General features: G+C 39.6%; 1 protein-coding gene across 1 annotated transcript in view; it reads left to right on the forward strand.

Moving 5' to 3' along the window:
- LOC129703313 (plastin-1-like) overlaps positions 1–19577 on the forward strand; it is a 78472-nt gene extending 58895 nt beyond the window's left edge. Inside the window, exons 11-16 of the mRNA XM_055645672.1 lie at positions 5698–5776; positions 8822–8936; positions 10795–10928; positions 14456–14579; positions 17371–17495; positions 18140–19577. Of these exons, the coding sequence (XP_055501647.1) occupies positions 5698–5776; positions 8822–8936; positions 10795–10928; positions 14456–14579; positions 17371–17495; positions 18140–18272 (710 nt within the window). The 3' untranslated portion in view covers positions 18273–19577. The remainder of the gene's footprint in view (positions 1–5697; positions 5777–8821; positions 8937–10794; positions 10929–14455; positions 14580–17370; positions 17496–18139) is intronic.
- The last annotated feature ends 1221 nt before the right edge of the window (positions 19578–20798 follow it).

Genomic DNA, 20798 nt, shown 5'->3' on the forward strand with positions numbered 1-20798 from the left:
GTGCAGAAATTGTTTTATACCCTTCCCCAGATCTGTGTCTCGACACAATTGTGTCTCTTGAGGTCGTCATTTCCTTCGTCTTCATGGCTTGGTTTTTGCTCTGACATGCACTGTCAACTGAGGGACCTTATATAGACAGGTGTGCGTCTTTCCAAGTCATGTACAAACAATTTAATTTACCACTGGTGAACTCGATCAAGTTGTAGAAACATCTTGAGGATAACCAATGGAAACAGGATGCACTCAATTTTGAGTGTCACAGCAAAGGGCCTGAATACTTATGTAAATGTGATATTTCAGTTTATTTTTAATTACTGTCCAAAAATTTCTAAACACCTGTTTTCGCTTTTATGTTATGAGGTATTGGGTGTAGCTGATGATCAAAAAAAAAGAATTAAATCCATTTTAAAATAAGGGTGTGTAACGTAACAAAATGTGGAAAAAGTGAAGGTCTGAATACTTTCTGAATGCACTGTAGGAAGCATTCTTGACGTTGAATTATTGATATGCAATCACACAACACTTAATGAAACATGCTGTTGTACAGCAGTATGTTGATAATGAGGAAACTATACACAATATACAACTAAAATTAAGGATGCATTATAGAAACTTAATCTAAGTAGTTAATTCATAATACTCTCTTCAGGAGTAATTCAGCACAGAAACTGCCCTTTTGGCCCACTGTACTTGTCTGAAGCCTACAATCCCATGGCATTTTAAGTCTTGTTCAGATTGTTCTTAAAAACAGGAGTACAGTATCTGCCTGCACCACATTCTCAAGTAATGCGTTCCAAATTCCAATCACACACTCGGTGGAAATAATTCTTCCTCTGTTCCCATCTAACCTCTTACACCCCACCTTAAACCATGGAAGTGCAAATTGGTACCTGTTGTCATTGGAAAATACTTACCTGATCGTAAGTTAGCACTTAATTTTATCTTCCCACTGCTAATTGTCCCTTTATTTAAAAATGTGATTTAAAATAAAATGATTGATGTCTACTGAACATAAGTTGTAGCTCTGGCTTGATTGGTAGCACTTGTGAATTCAAAGATTGTGGAATCATGTTTGCCTGGTTCAGCAAATAGTAAAGTGATTCTGTGGCAGTGAGAGCCATTCTGGTCATGCATTATACAGAAGATGTGATTGTGCCAGAGAGATGTTGCAAAGATTGTATCTAATGATGAAAGAATGCATCAGCAAGGGTTGTTTTCTTTGGATCCGAGAAGGCTGAGGAGAGAATGGGGCAGCCAATATTCACTACCAGAGGTGAGAAACAGGAGCCAGGCATTCAGTCTGTCAAAGGTTTGCGAGGAGGGAGATAGACTATGTTTTACATGGAGGGTGATAGAGATCCAGAACTCTCTCTCTGAAAGGACGGGGGAGGTAGAAACCACATTGGAACAGTAGCTGGATGTGTACATGAGCAGCAACCTATAAATCTTTGCCTTGGTGCTGGGGGGTGAGGTTGGACTGGCAAATTATTCTGAACCAGTGCAGATGCAATGGGCTGAAGTGTTTTTTCCTGCATCATAGATTTCCCATCCCCAGTGCCCCAAATAATATTTAGTTGTCAATATATTTTACAAAGCACATTATTTGGTAATTGTCAACAATGCTGTTTATTGGAGTTTGGTTGCAAGTTGGCTGTCCCTTTTCCTGCCTTACAATGGTGACAATTTTTTCAAAGATAACAAATTGGTTCTAAAGGTCTTTTGGATAACCCTACACAATGAACACCCTTTCCTCTCTTCCCGTCTCCCCCTCTTTCAACTCCCTTTCCCCTCTCTTCCTTCCCCCTCACCTAGATGCACACCCATTTCTCCCTTTTTAAGCATCCTCCACTGCCCCTCTACCTATATTCCCTTCTTTGCACCTCTTCTGTCCTTATCTCCTTTACTTGTACTTTTTGTTTTTTCATCTCTGGCCTTTGTCTAACCCCGCATCTACCTTACTAGACTGTTTCATCTCCACCTCTCTTCCAGCTTTCTTCCTGCCTGCATAATAGAATAGAATAGAATAGAATAGTTTATTTATTGTCATTGTAACATGAACCATGTACAACGAAATTTAAAATGTCAGCCAGTCAGTGCAGCATTCAAACATTTCTAAAAGCTAACGATACATACAAGGTAAAATATTAAAGATAAACAACTAAATAAATATCACGAACAAAGCACGCATACACACCCAACCCTCCATCCTTCTGTCGATTTCAGTTACCACAGTCCCTTAGTCTGTATCGCCCCTGCGTTCCTTGGCGGCTACATTTAGTGCTTTTATAGCAGTGGGGTAGAAACCGTTTTTTAGTCTGTTCGTCCTTGTCCTTGTAGATCAGTCTGAAGAAGGGCCCATACCTGAAACATTACTTATGCATGTTCTCCAGCGATGCTGCCTGGCACATTTAGTTACTCCAGCACTGAATTTTTCTGTAAACCAGCATCCGCAGTTCCCCGTATCGGCAATGAAATGCTTTATGTATTTATGTAATACATTTTTCTTTCAAAATGTTCTAAGTTTGACTTTTAACTTTAACTAGTTATTCCTTTTGGAGAAATAGAATAAGATAATTAGATTTGTAATTTCCTTATTTTAGATTAGATTTAGAACACTTCAGATTTAAAATAAAACCTCTGAATTTAGAATTTTTTTCAATTGCTCAAATAATGCATCATTAAATTTTAGTTAACCAATTTTTCATACCATTTTTCTGTTTGCAATTTGTATGTGTGATTTAAATAAGTTGTTTGCGTTTTACAAAAAAATATTTTAATTTATCTAGAACGGGAAAATGCTGGAGGCACTCAGCAGGTCAGGCAGCATCTTCAGAAACAAAATCAGAATTAATGTTTCAATTTTTTGCAATGCATCAAACCTGAATTATAACTTTTTCTCACAGCACAAACAATGCCTGACCTCCTGAGTATCTTCAGCATTTTCATTTTTATGTCAAATTGGTAGTATCGGCAGTGCATTTTTCAATGTAATATACTTTGCTTCCATTTTTAAATGATCATGTCTTTGAAAAACTATTTAAACAGTTGATTCCATTAATTTGTATTATTTTTCTTTTCAAAATGTGGTTTTGAACAAAGAAATAAATGTTTAAACACAAAGTCAACAATAAACTATTAACTACAGTATTAATGGCTATAATAATTATCTACTAGGAGTTAAAATTTTCAATGTAGGCAGGGTACTATTGCGGAATTACATTTGCAATGGGAGTACATAGAAGTTGCCAATATTTTCTGGAATATTCAAACATCTTTGCTGGGACAAAGTAATTCATATGGATGGTCTAAACTTCTGGCAATAGAATTCAGCCCCAAAATATGGCTCTTTAAAATATGCCTCTTATCAATGGGTCAATGGGTGCTTTTGTTGTCTCGTGTGCAATTTGCTAACATCTTTTTCATGCAAATGGTCCAGCAGAGTATTGCCATACCCCGAACCTCGATTTGCAAGTGTACAGAAATAGTCTACTGAGCCCACAGTAAGAGCTGTAATGTTTTGCCACTATTCTCTATTCTGATGAGTGGTGCCTGTTCCAGGCTGTTGGAGGCCTCCTTCCTTGGACGTCACGTCTCTCTCCTTGCCCATCCACCTTTGTTCCCCGGGGGGGGGGGGGTCCTCTTTTGCTGCAGTGTTGAGGGACGGCTCCCTGGACATTCAAAGGGCTGGATATTAAATGACCAGCTAAATTGTATTGAAAGACAGGGATTTACATTTAATGAAATATTAATACAAGAAATTGCAACTTGATGTTTTCCCTGATCCATTCATGGTGATTTCAATGAGGGCAAATTAACATGACACTCCTATTATTCTTATTGACACTGATATGCCCCCCCCCCACCCCCCCCCCCCCCCCCCCCCCCCCCCCCCCCCCCCCCCCCCCCCCCCCCCCCCCCCCCCCCCCCCCCCCCCCCCCCCCCCCCACCGGATGCCTGGTTTCAATACCCTTTAAGTATCCTAGCGTGTTAATGTGTGAACGGGTTGTTTTGCCACTTTGAAGATTGGTTCTCATTTTAATAAATATCTCCAATCCATAACTCCTGAATATTCCCTAACAACGCCATCACAATGGAACGTTGTTAATCCAGTATAATAGCTATTTCACTCGGAGAACACGATGAGGGCTCTCAGAATCATATTTATTGATGAATCTAATTGATGAAATGGCAATCAATTTGAGGATATCACCCAGTATTCAGATTGTGGTGGATCCTTTACCTAATATCACATTTGGTATAATCACCTAAGCCTCCACACGGAAAAGTGCTTGGTGTTATTTTCACCTTATACCGCACGACATAGAACAATATAGCATGGAAACAGAACCATAAGCCCATAAATATCTGAGCTGAATATGATACCAAGTTAAACTAATCTCCTCAGCCTCCACATTATCCAAAACACACTTTTGTATGCCTCCACCATCACCCCTTGCAGTGCATTTCAGACACATAGCACTCTGTAAATTAAAAACCTTGCCTGCATATCACCTTTTAAAAAAAATTGCCCCTCTCACCTTCAAGCTATGTCCTCTTGTCTTTGACATTCCCACCTTGAGGGGTGAAAAAGGTTCTGACTATCTACCCTTTCGCTTCTCAAAATCCTCCCTTAGCTCCCAAAGTTCCAGAGAAAACAATCCGTGAGTTTGTCCAATCTAATTTCACAATTGCAGTCTAACATCTATAATGCCAATGCAAGTTTCAATTGAGTGGAAAATTCAATTTTCAGAAAGCCAGTTAATCCCTCGGTGAGAAACTCCAGACTCTATGTATGTGGCTGAACTTTGCAGCAGACATTGGCTTGTTGCCTCCACTAGTCTGTCAGGAATCGATCTTGATAACATAGAATGATTCATGTTGTACTATGCATGCAAGACTAAATGTTGGAGATTCTTAAATTTTCTCGCATTTTCTGGGAATAACCAGAGGGGGGTAATCTATTATGACACAGTGGTGGATTACTTAGTGTTGCAGCCTCACAACTCCAGGGACCCGAGTTAAAGTGCAAAGTGTGATCTTGGTGTTGCACTGAACTTGATGGACCAAATGACCACTTCATGTGCTGTGATTTTAGCTGACAAATTTGGGATTTCTCCATCTAAAGGTTTTTTGGGGGGGGGGGGATACAATTAATAGGATCCCAATGGGTAGCTTTTTTGCGCAAAGGGTGGTGGGTGTATTAAACGAGCTGCTGGAGTCAGTAGTTGAAGCAGGTACTATTGTTACATTTAAGAGACATTTAGACAGATATGTGGGTAGGATCAGGTTAGAGATTTGTGAGCCAAATGCAGGCAGGTGGGACTAGTGTAGATGGGACATGTTGGGCCGAAAGGCCTGTTTCCTGCTGTATGACTAAATATGCCTCTGGTTTCAAGTTGCAGCATTTATGTATAAATAACATAAATATATGTATAAATAACACGAATCGCAGACTCATCTACAACTATCCCAATTATAATCAATTTTGGCTTTATCTAGGCTTACTGCTAGTTATTAGTAGGAAGTCATTAGTAAAGTTATTAGTAGGAGATAACTGTTTTATGCACAGACTAGAGACCAGTCAAACTACCTGGACAAATTGCAGGGTTGTTTCCACTCATTTCTATTTTTAGGCAAATCTTTGTAAGGAAGTTTACCTTGGATTCAGTTATTTTATTATGATTCTTGTGTTTCTAGGCGAATCAAGGGAAGAGAGAACATTCAGGAACTGGATGAATTCGCAGGGGGTGAGTCCCTTTGTCAATCACCTTTACAGGTAAGACAAGTTTACTTTGGGTTTTGGTTTCTCGTTAATAGAATGGCAAATCGGTCATATTGTTGCCATCTATTGAAATTTAAGTGGCTACAGAAGTGTATAGGTATTGATCCAGATAAAAGAAGCTGCCTGACAATGATATTTCACTCCATTTCTCTTGGTATATTCCAAGTAAAGTGAGTGGAGTACCTGAATGTTCCTTTTGTTAGAAAGACTACTTCCCAAAGTGGGATCTTTGCACTAATTCATAAGCCATTGTAGTGTGGAAGGGAAGAAGAATGTTGGTAAAGAAACGATCTGTTATTCGAGGAATGGTGGAGCTCACCATTAAATAGCTATCACATGGAAAAAACCTGGACCTTTGCTGGTTCCACACTAAATAAGTGACCTGAGTATCAAAATTAATAGTACATCCGAAATGGGTATTGAATGAGGAAACAGCAGGACACCCAGTTTGTTAGTTAATGCCTTTTCTGTTACATATGATGCTGATATTTAGTACCAAAATAGAAATGTGGCTGGTATCAAAAGGTATATTGGAAAATTCATCTTGTATTACATTTACATTTACAAAATTGAGTTATATGTTATACCTTAACAGACAACATTACCTTGAAGTTCGTTGACAGAAATCTTAGTATTATCAGTGCATTAAGCCATTATAACTAATAACACTCTAAAGTTTGACTTTCATTAGATTAGCAATCTTCCAAAACCCAATTTGCAGTGCCCTCCATAATGTTTGGTACAAAGATCCATCATTTATTAATTTGTGTCTCTACTCCACAATTTGAGATTTGTAATAGGAAAAAAAACACATGTGCACATTGTCAGATTTTATTAAAGGCCATTTTTATACATTTTGGTTTCACCATGTAGAAATTACAGCTGTGTTTATACATAGTCCCCCCCCATTTCAGGGCATCATAATGTTTAGAACACATGGCTACACAGGCGTTTGTAATTACTCAGGTGTGTTTAATTGCCTCCTTAATGCAGGTATAAGAGTTCTCAGCACCTAGTCTTTCCACCAGTCTTTCCATCACCTTTGGAAACTTTTATTGCTATTTATCAACATGAGGACCAATGCCGTGCCAATGAAAGTAAAATAAGCCGTTATGAGACTGAGAAACCAGAATAAAACTGTTAGAGACATCGGCCAAACCGTAGGCTTACCAAAATCAACTGTTTGGAATATCATTAAGAAGAAAGAGAGCACTGGTGAGCGTTATAATCTCAAAGAACTGGCAGGCCAAGGAAGACCTCCACAGCTGATGACAGTGGAATTCTCTCTATAATAAAAAAAAATCTCCAAACACCTGTCCGACAGATCAGAAACACTCTTCATGAGTCAGGTGTGTATTTGTCAATGACCACTGTTGAGGAGACTTCATGATCAGAAATACAGAGGCTACACTGCAAGATGCAAACCGCTGGTTAGCTGCAAAAATAGGATGGCAGGGTTACAGTTTGCCAAGAAGTACTTAAATGCAACCACAGTTCTGGAAAAAGGTCTTGTGTCCAGTTGAGATGAATATTAACTTCGATTTCAGAGTGATGGCAAGAGCAAAGTATGGAGGAGTAAAGTAACTGCCCAAGATTCAAAGCATACCACCTCATCTGTGAAACATGGTGGTGGGGGTGTTATGGATGTTTAAGGTACTGGCTCACTTGTCTTTATTGATGATGCAACTGCTGATGGAGTTCTTCAGTCTGAACAAGGGTCTCAACCCGAAAGGTCGCCTATTTCCTTCACTCCATAGATGCTGCCTCACCCTCTATTTTCCAGCATCTGGAGTTCCTTCTTAAACAACTGCTGATGGAAGTAGCATAACGAATTCTAAAGAGTATAGACACATCCTATCTGCTCAAGTTCAAACAAATACCTCCAAATTAATTGGCCAGCGGTTCATTCTACAGCAAGACAATGATCCCAAACATACTTCTAAAGCTACAAAGGAGTTTTTCAAAGCTAAAAAATGGTCGATTCTCGAGTGGCCAAGTCAATCACCTGGTCTGAACCCAACTGAGCATGCCATTGAAATGCCAAAGAGAAAACTAGCCTGCAAAACAAGCATAAGCTAAAGATGGCTGCAATACAGGCCTGGCATAGCATCACCAGAGAAGACACCCAGCAACTGGTGATGTCCATGAATCGCAGATTTCAATTAGTCATTGCATGCAAAGGATATGCAACAAAATACTAAACATGACTACTTTCATTTACATGACATTGCTATGTCCCGAACATTATGGTGCCCAATTGGGGGGGACTATGTACAAACACTGCTGTAATTTCTACACGGTGAAACCAAAATGTGTAAAAATGGCCTTTATTAAAATCTGACAATATGCACTTTAACCACATGTGATTTTTTTTTTTTTTTAATTTTACAAATTTCAAATTGTACAGTACAGAGGCAAGTAAATAAATGATGGGTCTTTGTCACAAACATTATGGAGGGCACTGTTGTTTCTCTCATTACATCTTGTATTAATCACAAACTTTGTCATCAGTCTATCCTTAAACTTTTAATTGGTATTTGTGCATGCATCAGATATGCCTTTTCGTTGTCTATCTCGTTTGTGTAACTCAGTGCATTTCTATAGTGCATGGTGCATTACTGGCTGCACCATCAGTCTTTGCTCAGTTGCATGATCTGCAGGGGAGTAGAGGCTTGTGGGGGGACCGGCAGGAAAATCGGAATTGAAGTTAAGATCGTATTGGCCAGGCAAACTTGAGGGACCACATGTGTTATCCCTGCTCATGTCATACATTTGACATTCAGTTTCTTCTTGTTGAGTTCACAAACAAGATTAGAAGTTGTTCAGCTAGAGGCGAAACACTTTTCGGCATCTGCATACAATGATGTCTGTCTTGTGCGTGCTGGTGGAAAGATTAGTGGAAACAGGGCCGTGACGTAAACGCTCTTTCCTTGACCACCATGTTCAGCTTGTGCACCTACAATCATTATTTATTTGAAAGTTTATTTTGTGTGGATATACATGTGAAAACGCCCCGTCTGCTGTTTTTATTCAATCCAGTGATCTGACTGATGCGTTAGTAATATTCCAGCTATACGAGAATGTCGATGTGCCAGTAGATCGGAACCGTGTCAACCGGCCTCCATATCCACAGCTTGGGGCAAACATGAAGAAGGTATGTTGAGTTAAGTTGTTCAAGTTCCGAGCGCTACTAACATCGAAAGCCCCTGTCCCACTTACATGTCCTTGGCACGCTAATTACGCGACCTCGTTTTCGCGTTGTGGCACACAGGCCGCGCAGGACGATGGCATGGAGAAGCGCGGAGGGGTAGGGAGTTGTGCGCGGGATCGCGCGGCGCTCCAGGTTTTTGTAGGGAAACAAAATCTTCGTGCGCCTCCGGCATGATGTAGCATGTCCGTGCACAGGTGTATTGTGGTCCCACGATACCCATGCACCTCAACGCGACGACGAGGTCGCGTAATTAGCATGCCAGGGACTCTTGAGTAGGACAGGGGCTTAAAATGGGTAGGAAAGAACTGCGTATGCTGGTTTATACCAAAGATAAGACACAAAATGCTGGAGTAATTCAGGCAGCACCTTTGGAGAAATAGAATCTGATGTTTCAGGCCGGAAAGTCACCTATTTGGGATTTGACCCGAAGTCACCCATTCCTTTTCTCCAGAGTTGCTGCATGACCCACTGAGTTACTCCAGCATTTTGTGTCCATCTATGCAATGTAGATTGATTCAATATTTAAAACGATGTGTTCTTGATTTGTTTGATGAAATTCTAATTCTGGTTGTCTGATTTTCCGAAGTGAGGGCGAGGGATAGACATCTTTGATGGTCGTGTAGCAGTGGTCAAGAGTGTTTGATCCTCTGGTGCTGCAGGAGACATGTTGGTGGAAGTTAGGGAGCGATTCTTCAGGTTAGCTTTGTTGAAGTCCCCAGCTATGGTGGTAAACCCCTCTGGTGCTTGTTGACCACGGCCTGCAGCTCCTCCAGTGCCAGATGGACGTCTGCCTGGGGTGGGATGTAGACCGTGGTCAGGATGATGGAGGTGAAATCCCTCGGTAGGTAGAAGGGGCGGCACTTCACCGCCAGGTGTTCCCGGTGCAGAGAGCAGGAGTTAGACAGAACTGCCTCGTCTGAGCACCAGAAAGAGTTGACCATGAGGCAGACGCCACCTCTCTCTTTCCCGGATGCCTGCATGGGGTCCATATGGTGGATGGAGAAACCTTCAGGCTGGATCGCTGAGTCTGGGGAGCTGGGGGTGAGCCATGTCTCTGTGAAACAGAACACAGAGCATTCCCTCATCTCCCTTTGGTAAAGCAGCCTTGACCTTCAGTCCTCCACTTTGTTTTCTAGTGACTGTACGTTGGATAGTAGGATGGTAGGGAGAGGGGGCCGAAGTCCCCTGCGCTTCAGTCTTACTTGTAGTCCTGCCCGGCGACCACGTCTCTGTAGTCCATGAAGACCTCCTTGGTGTTTACAGGTGCAGTACTTACTGTACCTGCGAGCCCCCGTGAGGTCGGGGATTCCCCTCCAATTGGGGATTCCCTTACGGTCACTACCTCTGGGAGATCGCAGTAGCGCTAATGCCTTTAAATGCGTTAGCAGTTCGTTACTTACATCGCTGGTTTCTGCAGATTCTTTTATACAGGTGAACTCAGAAATACTATATTTGATGATTTTCTGTCGTGCAGCTGGCAAAATGTCGCTGCAGGCTGGCACCATCTAATGAAGTCAACTTTAAATTCTCATGGTGGTCCCTAACTTGTGCATATGCGAGTTTCCCTGGCACAGTTCCCAATCGTGGGCACATTTGTCTGCGGTGGTTTACGAGATCCATGATGTGAAGGAAAAAAGCTTGCCGTGTCTCTGTGTGAGCGACAGAAGCATGTTTTCCCATAATATAGCACTCAAATGAATACTCCTCTCTTTAGTACATTCTCTTTTTTTTTTTAATTGGTGACTGGTTTTGATCGGCACCATCAAGACTGTATTTAAAAACGTATCCTTGCTCTCCCCAGCTCGAAAATTGCAACTATGCCGTTGAACTGGGTAAAACGAAGGCCTGCTTTTCTCTTGTGGGTATTGCTGGGCAAGATCTGAATGAAGGCAATCGAACACTTACGCTGGCTCTAATTTGGCAGCTGATGAGAAGGTGAGGGGCATTCTCATTAAAACAATTAAAAAGAGAAAAATGTGACTATGGTGGTAATGTTAAGGGGCTGTCCCACTTGGGCGACCAAATCCGCGAGTTAAGAGTGTCTTCGACCTTCAAGCTCGAGGGCACTCGCCTGGAAAGCGCGCACACAGACAAGGACAGACAGACGGACAGACAGACAGGGACAGACAGACACAGGAGTGCTGTCTGAAATTCCACCTACGATGAAGAGGAAGGTAAAACGGCTGCACAGTAATGGGAAGTACTTTAGAGGGGGGGGGGGTGAGGGGAGAGAAGGGGGGGAGAAAAAGTGGAGACTCTTTTAAGAAGTTTAGCGGGCATTTTACCTACTGGTAGGTTTTCCTTCATCCTGAAAACTCTAATGAGCCAATCAAAATACCTGGTCAGCGAAGGAGATTGCCTACGGCTGCCCTCGACTGCCTGTAACTAAATAGTGACCCCACTCCACTACACTACGAGTCACTCTTCTAAACTCGCAGATTAGGTCACCCAAGTGGGACAGCCCCTTTAATTTTCCAAATGGGCATTGCAGACTATTTGGAGATATCTAATGAGTTAATATTCACAAAGCTAAACTCATTTGTTTTGATGCTTAGGAATTTTATTTGGCAAATCTTGTGACATACTGAGTAAATAAATGTGAGGTTTTTTTTTTTTTTAAGTTAGCTGCTATTAAAACTACAACTATTACTAGGCAACTGCTGATTTTTTTTTCCCTCTGGAATTTTAAGGAGACTGGCTTGCATCTTTCACAAAAAAGGTTTAAGATTTTTAATATCCCTTAGTCGTAGTCATATAGAATGAAATAGGCCCATCTTGCCCATACCGATCAAAAAGCCCCATCTACCTGTCTGCATTTGACCCATATTCCCCTTAACCTTTCCTGTCCATGTCTCTGTTCAAATGTATTTTAAATGTTATTAAAGTACCTGCCTCAACTACCTCCTCGAGCTGCAAGTTCCATATTTAAAAAAAAAAGTCAGATTTCAAAATATACAATTACAGAAGGTTTAATGGATTGAGAAAATGCACTTGATTGGTTCTGAAGAAAATATAAATACTTTTTAAAGTTTCAGGTTTTTTGCAGCAAAACTTTGAAATTTTTGTTTTTTGATTAGGGCTCAAAGAACCTTTCTGGTTTTGAGCAGAGAGGGAGCTAAAGAGTAATTAGGCTGTCGACCTCTAAAAGGCTTTAAATGTTGACGGCATTTGAGACTTTTTCCTTTTTAAAGATTTTCTTTCAATCTTTGACACCATTTCTTGCATCGTTAGGAGACTGTAAATATGATTTAGATCGTTCTGCCCTTTAGGAAGTGTAAGATAAAGATCTAAGGTGTTGAGAGTTTGCTTTCCTAAGCCTTTACATCCCCTTCTGCCAGATGATGAAATGCATTTTAATGGCATAATGACTGTAATGACTGTAATGAGACTTAGAGCACAGAAACGGCCTCTTGAGCTCAACTCCACCATGCTGACTAAATGCCCAATCTTTGTCCCTTTTGCAATATCCCTCCATACGTTTCATATCCATTCACCTGTCCAAACGTCTTTGAAATGCTGTTATTCTCCCTGCCCCAACTATTTTATTTGGCAGCTTGTTCCATATACCCACCATCATCTGTGTTTATATTTTAAAAAAAAAAAAAAAAATGTTAAGTTGCCCCTCGGGTTCCTATTAAATCCTTCCCTTCTCACCTTAAACACATGCCTTGTTGATTCCCTGAGAAAAAGACTGTGCATCCATCTTATCTATTCCCTTCATAACTTTTTAAGATCACCCCTCATCTTTCTATACTCTAAGGAATAAACTCCAAGCTGCACAACCTCTCCCTGGAGCGCAGGCCCTCAAATCCTGGCAGCATCCTCATTCATCTTCTCTGCACTCTTTCCAGTTTAATGGGACGTTACCAATAACAGGGTGACCAAAACTGAAGACAATACTTCAAATGCAGCCTCACCAATGTCTTGTACAACTATAACATAACATCCCAACCTTAAGACTCAATTCCCTGACTGATGAAGGTTAGTGTGCCAATTGTCCTCTTCACCACCCTATCTACCTGCTATGCCCTTTTCAAGAAACAATGTACATGCACCCCTTTGCTTGACAATGCTCCTCGGGGCCCCTACCATTCACAATGAAGATCCTGCTCTAGTCTGAAAATGCACATCTCACACAGAATTAAATTAAACACAGCTCACATGCTCACAGCCACATTAGCCCACTTACCCAGCTGATCAACACCCCGAGTAGTACCTGTAAAAAATTATCTGTGTTGCTGTCAATTGCAGGATTTGGTCCAATAAATCGATTAGTTTTGAAACGGCAGAACTAAATTTTCATTGTTGGTGGTGCTGTGAAATGGGCAATTTAGACCATGCTCATAGCCACATCTCTCTAGCCACTTCCTTCCTTACACTGATGAGGAAAGTATATCTTAGTGGTAAGTTAATGAAAGCAAACTCGGATGTATAGCTAATGTAATTTATTAATAATTTAAATGGTTACAATTGTAAATTGGTGAGGCTGCATTTGAAGTATTGTGTTCAGTTTTGGTCACCCTGCTATCGGTAACATCCCATTAAGCTGGAAAGAGTGCAGAGAAGATTAATGAGGATGCTGCCAGGATTTGAGGGCCTGCGCTCCAGGGAGAGGTTGTGCAGCTTGGAGTTTATTCCTTAGAGTATAGAAAGATGAGGGGTGATCTTATAAAGTTATGAAGGGAATAGATAAGATGAAAAAACAAAACAAAAATAGAGTACAGAGGAGATTTACTAGAATGTTGCCTGGGTTTCAGCAACTAAGTTACAGAGAAAGGTTGAACAAGTTAGGTCTTTATTCTTTGGAGCGCAGAAGGTTAAGGGGGGACTTGATAGAGGTCTTTAAAATGATGAGAGGGATAGACAGAGTTGACGTGGATAAGCTTTTCCCATTGAGAGTGGGGAAGATTCAAACAAGAGGACATGACTTGAGAATTAAGGAACAGAAGTTTAGGGGTAACATGAGGGGAAACTTCTTTACTCAGAGAGTGGTAGCTGTGTGAAATGATCTTCCAGTGGAAGTGGTGGAGGCAGGTTCGATTTTATCATTTAAAAATAAATTGGATAGGGATATGGACGGGAAAGGAATGGAGGGTTATGGTCTGAGTGCAGGTTGGGGAGAATAAGTGTTCGGCACAAACTAGAAGGGCCGAGTTGGCCTGTTTCCGTGCTGTAATTGTTATATGTTATGTTATATGGTTATATGCTGATGTTTGACTTCAACATGTTCTGAAATCGCCATATTTGGTTAAGCTGAAAATCAGAGTGATGGGAACCATTTTAATGTTATTTAATTCCCTAAAACAACAGAAATGACAAGCTTTTCAATAGTAGTACATGTTTATTTTCATTTTGATGGATTATACAGTTCAGACTCTTATTTCGTGTTGTCAGAATAGGACCACATTATGGAAAGATATTTTAAACTTTGAATCTTTAATCTTCCTACCTTGCTGTTTCAGGTATACCCTAAAGGTGCTGTCAGATCTTGGAGAAGGTTCAAAGGTGACAGATGAAATCATCATAAAATGGGTAAATGAGACTTTGACAAGTGCAAAGAAGAGCAGCTCAATTGTTAGCTTCAAGGTAAATGAGAAATATCATATTTTGGCTTAACAAATCTGTAAGTAAGTATTGTTCTGTGCTCAGTGCAGTTAACAATTAAACACTCTTGACTCTTGATTTTAGATTTAGATTTTATAATTACTGACTGCATTGTATCCCAGTGACATGATAAAAGCTAAATCATCAATTATCTACAAGGCCTATTTGGAATTTAACCAAAGGTTTAAAAAGAAATCCTCCACTTAATCTCATTCTATTGGGGCTGATCTTGCTGGAAGGGACAAGAGGGCTAATTGTATGAGAACGTTTATGAGATTATCGATGCAGTGTGTTCTGGATGCTTCAAATATTTCTGACAATTGGTTACTGTGAATCAACGCCAATTTGAGGAAAATTTGAAAGTGGGTCATGCGTTTCTCCGATCGTGGTACTTAACACTGCTCTTAACTTTTCACACAAGGGCTTAATTTTACAATGTGAATTTGAAAAGGAATGGGGTGACATTTTGGGTTGAGACTGTTCTTCAGACTGAGTCAAGGGAGAGGGAAACTAGAGGTATGAAAAGGTACAGAACAAATCAGAACTGGCACCGTTTACCAAAGATCCCATGATGGTACTTTGTTGGGTGTGAAGGAGGTGATATTGAAAGGTTATGAAAAAATAATATTCATACTGCTGGGTTGTAAGCTGCCCAGGAGACATGTGATATTCTGGTCCTCCAATTTGCATGTGGACTCGCTCTGACAGAAGTTGGGATGCTATGTTACAACTGTACAAGACATTGGAGAGGCTGCATTTGGATTATTGTGTTCAGTATTCATCATAATGCTACAGGAAGGATGTTATTAAGCTCGAAAGATAGCAGTGAAGATTTATGAAGATGTTACCAGGATCTGAGGGTCTGAGCTATGGGAAGAGACTGAGCAGGCTAAGACTTTATAGTGCCGCAGCAATCGTTGCTGTCTTGGTGCCAGAGAGCTAGGCTTGATCCTGACTATGGGTGCTGTCTGTATGGAGTTTGTGTTCTCCTTGTGACTGCATGAGTTTTTTCCAGATGCTCTGTTTCCCCACATTCCAAGATATTAATTGGCTTCTGTAAATTGATCCTCGTGTGTAGTATGCGAAACTGGGATCGCATGGAATTAATGTAAGGGTGATTGTTAATCGGCATGGACTCAGTGGACTGAAGGGCTTGTTTCCACGTTGTACCTCTTGACTGAACAATTCCTTGGGACACAGGAGGTTGAGGGGTGCTTTTTATAGAGATGTATAAGATCTTGATGTGTATAGATAAAGTGAATGCACCCAGATTAGGGGAATCAAGAATCAGAGGACATAGGTTTAACGTGAGAGGGGAAGGATTTAATGGGAACCCGAGGGGCGACTTTTCACACAGAGGGTGGTGGGTATATAGATCGAGCTGCCCGAGGAGGTAGTTGAGGCAAGTACTATAACAATATTTTTTAAAGATTTGCACAGGTACATGGATAGGAAAGGTAAGAGGGATATGATCCAAACATGGGTGGGCTGGACCAATGTCGATAGGGCATCTTGGTCAGCATGAACAAGTTGGGCAGAAGGGCCTGTTTCTATGCCATATGATTCGGACACTAATCGCTTTGAGGTACTCGCAGAACAACATATAAAAATTAATGCCATTAGCCATTTTGAGGGGAGTCTTCAAGAGACGAGTGGAGAGGTTTTGGGAACATATTTCAGAGCATCAGTCAAGGTGTCTGAAAAATAAAATAGTTCATGAGGGGGCAAAAGCAAGGTGAAATGTTGAAGGCCAGAACCGTATGGTACAGTTCTTGGACGTTGTGGGGCAAGGTGAGCTTGGAAACCAAAAGTACTACAAGGAATGGAATGCAACGAGATGTATTAAACCTACTAATGTAGAATGGAGGTGTATATGGGTATAAAGGTTGAGTGGAATTTAATGTAGTTTGGATTGTAGAAAGTAATAACTTATAGCGAGACATGCGTTGTGAATCAAAATGATCTTTATTAAGGTAATACAGAGAACAGTACACACGCGACTGGGGAGGGTTTTACCAGGTCTCTCTATATACCAGGGCACACCCCTTAACCACGTGACGATCCTTCCCGCTAAATAGTCACGTGATCCTGCTAGCCCAAGTGCCGAGGGTTCGCTCATTAAGTGGCCAAACCACTAGGTGGTGCCACAAACTCTAGAAAAGTTGAGGAGGTTGATTGAAAAGATTCCTGGCAGTTTGAAGGAAGTTCGATTCTATCTTTTCATTTGAATTTTGATTTTGGCCAATGATGGCTGAGCTAAGGTTTCTCTGAAAAGCCCACAACACTGGCTGATGAGGACGTGTATGAAAATGTGCTTGAACTGGAAATTCTAGATAAGGATTGAATTCTCTGGAGTGTGCCATTTCATCGAGTTAATAAATATAGTAACATTTAACGAATACTGGGCATTGAAAGAGAAATGCAGAAATAACTGACATTTAATCTCAATTTAAAATAAAATCACTGCACTTATACAGAATAAAGAACATTTCCAATGAGAGCATGTACATTTTAGCTTCTAAGATGCTAAACTGGAATTGCCCTTTTAGTGACAGTAAAAAAAAATTTTTTTTAAGTTTTAAAAATCTCACAAATCCAAATTTTGTACACTGGGCCAGCATTAATTGTTTCGTCTGGCCCGCTAAGTGACTCCAGCACTTTGTGTCTGTCTTCACTGTGAACCGCCATGTTATGTATGAATGGTTGCAATATATGACTTTCACTGTGTTATCCATGTTGTTAAAGATTATTGTGTTTTTATTTTGTCCCCCAGGATAAATGCATTTCCACTAGTTTACCCATTATAGACTTGTTAGATGCTGTTGTACCTAATGTGATTCGCAGTGAGCTGGTGAAACGCACTGACCTTTCAGAAGTTGACAAATTGAACAATGCAAAGTAAGTATAGTGTTCAAGATAAGTGATTCTTCATGTGAGCAATGTAATTTAAAGTGCCTGTGTTGAATTGACGTGATCTTATCTTTACCATCTTTAATAAAGATTGAAACTAAATTGGATTCAAAATTAACCATGTCAAGTAAATTGGAAGTTAACGATTGTAATTTTTGTTTTTGGTTGATTTTAGCAAATATTGAAGATATCAAATTTAAAAGAAAATAATTTTCAGTTTATTTAGTTTTACTGTTGGGGGGAAAAAAAACATTGTCTGCTGAAAATGCAATCATCTTTCTTCACCTTGCAAACCTAGTTTTATTGTTGTTTTGAGAGGAAAATTAATTAAGCCTTCTCATTATTACTTTTAGAAATCAAATGCAAACTGAAATATCAGTGACATAAAATGTTACCGCAAAATGTTGAAGAAAGCAATTTTTAAAAGTCTGTATCTGTGCAATAATTATTGGACCCCCCCCCACACCAACAATAATTTTGGGAAGTGAGAAGTTAAATTACATTGATTTTGAAAATTTGTTTGTTCACAATCTTTAAAACTGAAATGTAGAGCTGAGGAACATAAGCCATTCTATTTCGGAATAATACCTGTAGCATTAATTAAGCACACTTCCTGCATATGTCTCTTTCAGATATGCCATTTCAGTAGCCCGAAAGATAGGTGCCCGGGTGTATGCACTGCCTGAAGACCTAGTGCAAGTGAAGCCAAAAATGGTTATGACTGTCTTCGCTTGCTTAATGGGCAAAGGACTAAAAAAGGTGTGAAGAAAATTGAGTACTTCATTCACCAACCATGTCTGCCATATCAAATGGATTCTGCAATCTACAATTTACTACACGTCTTACTATTGAATCTGTTTATAAGCAGAGAGTTTAATATTGTTAAGAACAATTTCAGAACCAAGTACTAACTGGAAAATATTTTCATCTTGTGCATTTAATTCAGTTCCTGTCCATGCATGTGAAATTTCCATGCATTTCTTGTTTTATTTAGCAAGTAAATCTAAACGTATCTTTTTCAACTTGCACTTTACCACATTATTCATCACATTTAAACATCTCTTGCATATGAAGCATGTCCAATATTCTTGTATCTGAACTTGTTTATGATTTGCCTACTTTTAGGAAATAGTTGATTTTTGAACATGGCCATCATTATTATCAAATTATAAAAACTTAAATCTGGAAGGAGATGTGACGTTATAATTCATCGCCACTTCTCAGTGGTTTGAATGCAGTCTCGAACGTTTTCAGAACAAATCTAAAGCCCATAAATGGAATAGCTATAAATCCTGTTATATAATAACTTTATAGTCAGTTTGAACTGAGGGATGAACTACTAAACTGTATCACTGCTGTCTCTCCCAGGAGAATGTAAAAGACGGCAAAGGCAGAAATTCAGTGCGAAACTGCACAGGTGCAGAGAGGCATGCAGAACACTGATCTGCTTAACACGAGTGCAAATAGTGCTGACATAGCATTCACAAGATTGTATTATGTTGAACATGGTCTCCACATAGCAGAATATTGAAATGTTCAAATGAGACTTTTGACTTTTGTTCCAATAAGCATAAAATTTAAATTGATAAGAAATTGCCTGATCGAATCACCGCTTGTCTGAATTGCAGGCATAAAATAATTCTTGAAGTAAATCAACACCATCATTAATTTAAATTTACTGCGGCTGTTTGGTAAAATGTTGTCAAGGTATGACAGTATAATTTTAAGAGTCAGAATATTTTGCAAACTCTTTTTTGTCTCATATTATTTATTTGGCAGGAATTCAACAGTGTTTGATTGGCAAGTGCTTTGGTCTGAATGAATCCTCGACTTGTTTGAACCGTATTTCAATTACTTGTGTATTTATTCACTGATACTTTACAGCAGGAGATATCTGCACACTGGTATTGCAATTTACTGTCCATAAACTGCAGAAACTCTATGCACAAATGAAAGATCTATCTTTATTGTAGAATTGCATTTTCTATTATTAATTACTTTGCCCTGCATAGGAAGCTGTGTGATTTGTAACTGGAATTTCAAATGTCACTACAATAAAGGTTGCATTGTCTAGACTCTTTGCGCTATATTTCTTGAAATGATTGGACATGTCTTTTTAGAAAACATTGTTTAATTAATTTAGAGATGCAACATGGAAACAGGTTCTTCAGCCTACCGAGCCCCCACTGATCACCCATCACCCATTCACTATGTTATTCCACTCCATTTACATTAGGAGCAATTTTACAGTTAATCTACTAACCTGCATGTCTTTGGGATATGGGATGAAACTGGAACACCTGGAGGAAACAAATGCAGTTACAAAGAGAATGGGCGAACTCAACATTGACAGCTTCCGAGGTCTGGAGCGAGCCTCGGCCCATGGGGCTTGAGGCAGCGGTTCTACCAGCTGTGCCACCCTTGACAAAGTTCACGAAGAGGTCCTTGAATAGTTAATGCCATTGCAATTGTAGTTTAGTGCAAGTAAAATAAAATAAATTCAGTACTTGTGATGCTTTCACTTTGTGACCTCAAACACAACTATTATTGCAAATGGACAGTGCTTGGCCACCTTCGTTAATTGGATGGCAGGAAAACATTAAAGTGAGCAGCTTTGTATTGGGCCTGAGTTGCAAAATTACTTTTCAAACATCTTATCTGAAGAAAGTAAGTTATCCTATTTAAATAACCATAAAACATTGGTACTTTATTTTTGTTACTGACCTGGAGTCGTCATTTTTAATAGTGAATTGATCTGAATGCAAAGAGGACAAATCACTTTAATTAAATCAATAAAACTTATCACTGCCGACTCTGAAAAATAAATCACAAAATAGTGATCAGTTTGATTTATTCTCAGTTTCATTTTAATTGTGATGTTATTTGACCTACTGTATTTTCTGTATGGTGTTGAATATACAGCACAGTAAACAAGTGTAAATAGTTGTATTTATATTGCTACATCTAAAACAATGATTTTCAAAATAAAGGATTTGAATAAGCAAACAAATAAAAATATAATATAAATATAGACTAGTTTGTTTAACTGTTAAACATTAACATTTAATTCTATCAATCTTTCCTTATTTTTAACTCTGCAGGAAATGACAAGTACAAGTTAGATCAGCACGAAGGTGTTCCAGTGCCTTTACTTCCCCCAAAATGTAGTAAACTTGTGGAAGTTTGTACTGTAGAAAGTATTATGACTGGTTTATAATTTATAATCATGGCTGATTATAAATTCCTGAACATAGGAACACAAGTGGCTGCAGAGAGTGGTGAACGTCAGCA

Source organism: Leucoraja erinacea, chromosome 14 (genome assembly GCF_028641065.1).
Source record: "Leucoraja erinacea ecotype New England chromosome 14, Leri_hhj_1, whole genome shotgun sequence".
NCBI lineage: Eukaryota > Metazoa > Chordata > Chondrichthyes > Rajiformes > Rajidae > Leucoraja > Leucoraja erinaceus.